This window comes from Octodon degus, unplaced genomic scaffold (assembly GCF_000260255.1).
Source record: "Octodon degus isolate 3935 unplaced genomic scaffold, OctDeg1.0 scaffold00009, whole genome shotgun sequence".
Lineage (NCBI taxonomy): Eukaryota > Metazoa > Chordata > Mammalia > Rodentia > Octodontidae > Octodon > Octodon degus.
The window spans coordinates 6,156,701-6,161,804 of NW_004524585.1; the positions used below are offsets into that span (position 1 = coordinate 6,156,701).

Genomic DNA, 5,104 nt, shown 5'->3' on the forward strand with positions numbered 1-5,104 from the left:
TTTATATATTTGTTTCATCTTTATGGCTTTTTCAAAATTTTCAAAGGTCATGTCTATTTATAGAATCCTAGAGTATGAATCTAAGACAGAGGCTTTACTGTTCACAATTACTGACTTCTGTGTTCCCTATAAAAAGGATTTACAACACTACCACAACCACTGACTGTGTCTCCTTTAAGTGGGTAATATGTCTCCCACCTAGTTTGGGCTTCATCAATGTGCTCTGTACAATAGAATATGGGTGAACTTAACAAAAAAAATACATCTAAGCAAAAGTTATAAAACCCTTTGCAAGTTTCTACCTTTGCTGCAAAATATCCCAAATATTAGGAGCCTTTACATCATTTGAGGATCCATAATTATCTGACATGTAGAGCACAGCCAGCTCAAATGTAATTTGTCAACTAATGGAAGGTAAAGGAACTAAAATAAATTTTAGCAATGACACAATCATAGTAAACTTCTTCTCTTTGATGCCCAAGCTAATGGTACAAAGAAGCTAGATCATTCCAGCAAACTCCTGTTAGCCATCAAAATTCCTCTATTTTAATATATGGAATAAAGTACTTTATGGAAGAAACCTACAAAAAATTATTAAAATATTAGCAAAAGATTAAAAAGGAAGCGCAGAAGACACCATTTTATAAAAGTAAACTTGTGAACAACTACTAGCACTAGTGTCACTAATTCCATTAGTTTTATATTTTGATATACTATTGAGTTAACTAGTAAATAACTCAAATTTAGATGACTTTTTTTTTGCATTACCAGGGTTCAAACTTGGGACCTTGCGTTTGCCAAGCAGGCGCTTAATGTTACTGAACTATATCTATTCCCAGCCCTAAATGACATTTCTATGACGAGTATTCCATCAAAAGACTAGAAATTTATGCTTTGCCATCAGACTGGTGTATGTTCAAAGCCTGAACGATTATTGTCTTTTGAAGCCATTACACATCTAAACTTTAGCAGATGAAGTGAAAGTAATACATACGTCACTGATTTTCAAACAAATTCAAAGTATTTAAAATGACTCAGTCCTTATTTGTAAATGTTTAAAATGATTTCACTAGAGTTCTCATTACATCCAGTACCCGATTATGACTATTTAAGTGACAATATGCCAAGATGTAATGGCACGGTCTAGTTACCTAACAAGCATTAAATGAATGACCTTACATTTTATACTCAGTGATAAAATCTAGCTAATCAAATGACTGTAACTTTTATAAATGAAAATAATTAAAGAGTCTATTCTAAATATCATTAAAAAGAACACTATAAATAGCTTTTAAAATCCGAAACAGATTTACCTCTAGGCCAATTCGAAGCCACAAAGGATTATATGACAACAACCAATTCAATACCTTCTGGCGTTCTCCTGAAATGCAGGTCAAAGGAAAGTTAAATTCAGAACTCTAACTTAAGAAACAATAAGAAAACCCTCATGGAAAGCTTGAGATTGGAGCTCATTTCTCTAATCCCAGCACTCAGGTGGCTGAAGTAGTAGGATCATTAGTTTGAGGTCAGACTGGGCTATATGATGTAGCAAGTTCAACACTTGATCTCAAGTACAAAACAAAAACAATATTTAATGGAGATAATATCAGTGAAACAAATCACTTATATGAAGTAAGTTAAATGAAAACTATTTCTATTCTTAAGTAGACATAATCATACCTACGAATGTGCGTTTTGGCATGAAAGCTAAAGTACATTTGAAATACACAGGCTTGGCTATAAGCACAAAGGTAACAACATGAGCGTGTGGAAGGGATAACTGCATTTTCATGTTCACTGCAGTATGACTTATAATATGCAACTATGGAGGTAGTCTCAAGTGTCCTTCAACAGGGGAATGGACAAAAAATGCACACACATGAGCGCACACACACACACATACACACACAGATAAATATGTTTATTAGCTTCACCATGGTCATCGCTCATAAGACAAGCACATATCAAAACGTTGCCCATGTCAAATACATACAATTTTTATTCCTCAATTATATCTCAATAAAGCAGGGTACATGGGGAAGAAACACAAAATCTCTAGAGTTTACTGGATAAAAGGAGACAGGACTCCAAGTTGGAGGCCAGAACAGACAATTTAGACCCTGCCTCAAAATCAAAAATTTGTAACTTGGTGCTCTCTAAATTCAATCCCCAGTAGTAGGGAAAGAAGGAAGGGAGGTAGGGACAGAGGGAGAAAGGAAGGGAACCGACAAAGTGTTTTTAAGGAAATAATTTCAATACTTTTATAAGATTCTTACCAACATCTTTCCAAAGGTGTCTATCTTTTCGGACAATTAACCGCTTAGCTTCAATTTCAATTTCTAGCTTTTTAATAGCTTTAACCATTTTTTCAGAAGTAAATAAATGGCATGCTGCGCGACGTAATCTGTTCAACCTGCACCGAGCAGTATAAGCTCTGAGAGACATTTCGTCTTTTGTAGGTGCTCTAGGAACACTTATTTTATGTTGATTCTCCATTCCCAAAGGCACAGTTGCAATATTTACTGGGGAGGAAACAGGACAAATGTTTCTGGTTAAATAACATCTCTACGCATTCCTAAATCCAGCAGTAAAATACAAAAATAGAAAAACAAATTTTTTTGATAGAGGCAGAAAGGAGAGGAAGGGGATGAAACAAAACAGAGATTGGTACATGCACGCACCACTTCCCCATGAAGAATGCGAGGTTATGCACTACAACCATGTGCTGATAAAAATAAAAAATTTAAAAAAAGAAAGCCCAAACAGAATGTATTCCCCACTCTTTCCAAGTTTTTCATCTCACTTTTGAATCTCCAAATACAAGTGTCACCATTCACCAAGGACATCTGGCCAATGCTCATCACAACCCACCCGCTCTGCCTGCAGAAAACACCCCAAATCTAACTAGTTCTTACTACAAACTCAAGCATCTCTTCACCTCGGCATCTGAGAGACTAAAAAAACGGTTTCTCACTGAGCATGGGGGTGCACACCTGTAACCCCAGCACTTGGAAGGCTGAGGCAGGAGAACCACCACAAGTTTGAGGCCATCCTGGGCTACATCATGAGTTCAAAGCCAGCCTGGACTACACAACACTCTGTCTCAAAAAAAAAAAAAAAAAAAAAAAAAGAAGAAGCAGAAAATGGTTTATGTGTAACTAGATTCTGTCTCTATTCCCTTAATAAATTTATCTAAAAAATCTGACCTTTTTTAAATACAAATTTAATTTCAAAAGGAATGTGAACTTTTGTTAAACATTCTCTTAAGAGAGCAAAAATTTTCTTAAGAGAACAAAAATCTGTTAAGTACTTTTTCTTAAGAGAACAAAAGCTCATTCCCCTATTTCCCTTATATTTCTCTGAGAAATATAAACCACTGTTTTAACACTGCAACAATGGCTGGGTGCGGTGGCACGTGCATGTAATCCCAGCCCTTGGAAGGCTGAGGCAGGAAGATCACAGCAGAAGCGAGGGAACCTGGGCTACACAGTAAGCACAAGGCCAGCCTGAACTACATAGTGAGACCCAGATCAAAAAAAGCATAAGTAAAGCCTGCATCACTAAAGATCACCATTTGGCAATAGTCTACCTGCCAGTTTGACAATTCAAATGTTCCTGTGTTCCCTCACTTTGAGCTGAAACTGATGCCTACAACTTAAAAAAGCAGTACAAAAGTCCCTTTTTCTTTCAGACAAAACTCATATGTGTGAAAGGTACCATGTTTCTACTTTGTCCCATAGCCAAGTCTTCTCATCCAGAATAAATAATGAAGTGTTGGGCAGGTGATATAGCTCAGCAGCATAGCACTAGCCTGGCAAGCATAAGGTTCTGAGTTTGATTCCTGGTTAATGCTCCCCCTCCCCAAGAAAAGAAGAATGAAATGTTGTAAAATTCCTCATATGAATTGATTTTCAGGTTCCCCATAATCCTGAAGCTTTCCTACATAATTCTTCATTAAGGTATTTGGCAGTGGATGTAATATACCCCAAATGCCTGGCCATAAGGATTGATTCCATGGCTAAGAGAGAATGGGAAGTAGAAAGTAAATAGTAAATTTATAAATAGTGAAAACTACATTTTAGTATAGAAAATCTATGTGAGGAAAAACTATGTGCCATTAGCTATAACTTAATAGAGTAGGTACAATGAAATAATGACAGATGTTCAAATTTTGACCTTAGAACATTATTGAATCTAAACATTAATTTATTTTATTTATTTATTTATTTTGGTGGAACCGGGGATTGAACTCAGGCCCTTGTGGTTGCCAGGGAAGTGCTTATCCCACTGAGCCATCTCCCCGGCCCCTCTAAACATTAATTTGACACTTACCTTCAGAAATGTTTGTTTTCACTGTGAAGTCATCAGGAGTGAGTATGAAATTTAGCCACCAAGTGAAAGCCTGTTCCTGCTTCTCTTTCCAGCGTTCATCATAAAACATGTTTTTTGCAGCAAATGGCATTGGGTGTCTAGGAATATCTAGGAATTCAATGTGATTGTATAAGAAGATTTCCATTGAGTTATTATATAATGTAAACCAAAAGCCTTTTCTTTAACCCTAAAAAGCCACCTTTAAAACACTGAACATTTGCTTTCCATTCTTGCTAGAAAGCAAAGGAGAAAAGTACAGCAATATTTCCGGGTTGTTTAAATATCCCAAGCCACTATAAGTCAATTTCAGTAAAGACTGATAGAGTATCTTTGTTTAATTTGAATACAAACTTGAACAATTCTTTATAACCTTTATTCACATAAAAAAATGAACTTGTTTCCATTAGAACTGGGTTAATGTTTCATTCCATTCAACTTCTCAGACAGTTAAAATATAATGAACACATGCCTGTTTTCAATGGCTTTATGAAGGTCAAACTGGATTGTGCCACAGCAACAACAGATTTTGTCCCTTTGGTTGTTTGATAAGTAGGAATTTTGAATCTTAACGAATCTAAAATAAATTAGAAAAGAGAATACTGTTAGGAATAAATGTCCAAAATAATTAACTGATTTAAACATTAAAGTGTGGGTTCTTCACAACCATATTCATTTAGGAAATACTGAAACTATCATGCTCCAATTCAGGGATCAATAAAACCAATACTTTGAA

The 5,104-nt window shown here is 35.6% G+C and overlaps 1 protein-coding gene across 1 annotated transcript in view; it reads right to left on the reverse strand.

The window, feature by feature from the left end:
* Aspm (abnormal spindle microtubule assembly) overlaps positions 1-4,466 on the reverse strand; it is a 66,804-nt gene extending 62,338 nt beyond the window's left edge. The window contains exons 1-3 of the mRNA XM_023707217.1: positions 4,333-4,466; positions 2,277-2,522; positions 1,314-1,381 (exon numbers count right to left, since the gene is read on the reverse strand). Coding sequence (XP_023562985.1) covers positions 1,314-1,381; positions 2,277-2,522; positions 4,333-4,462 — 444 coding nt within the window. The 5' untranslated portion in view covers positions 4,463-4,466. The remainder of the gene's footprint in view (positions 1-1,313; positions 1,382-2,276; positions 2,523-4,332) is intronic.
* Positions 4,467-5,104: the final 638 nt, after the last annotated feature.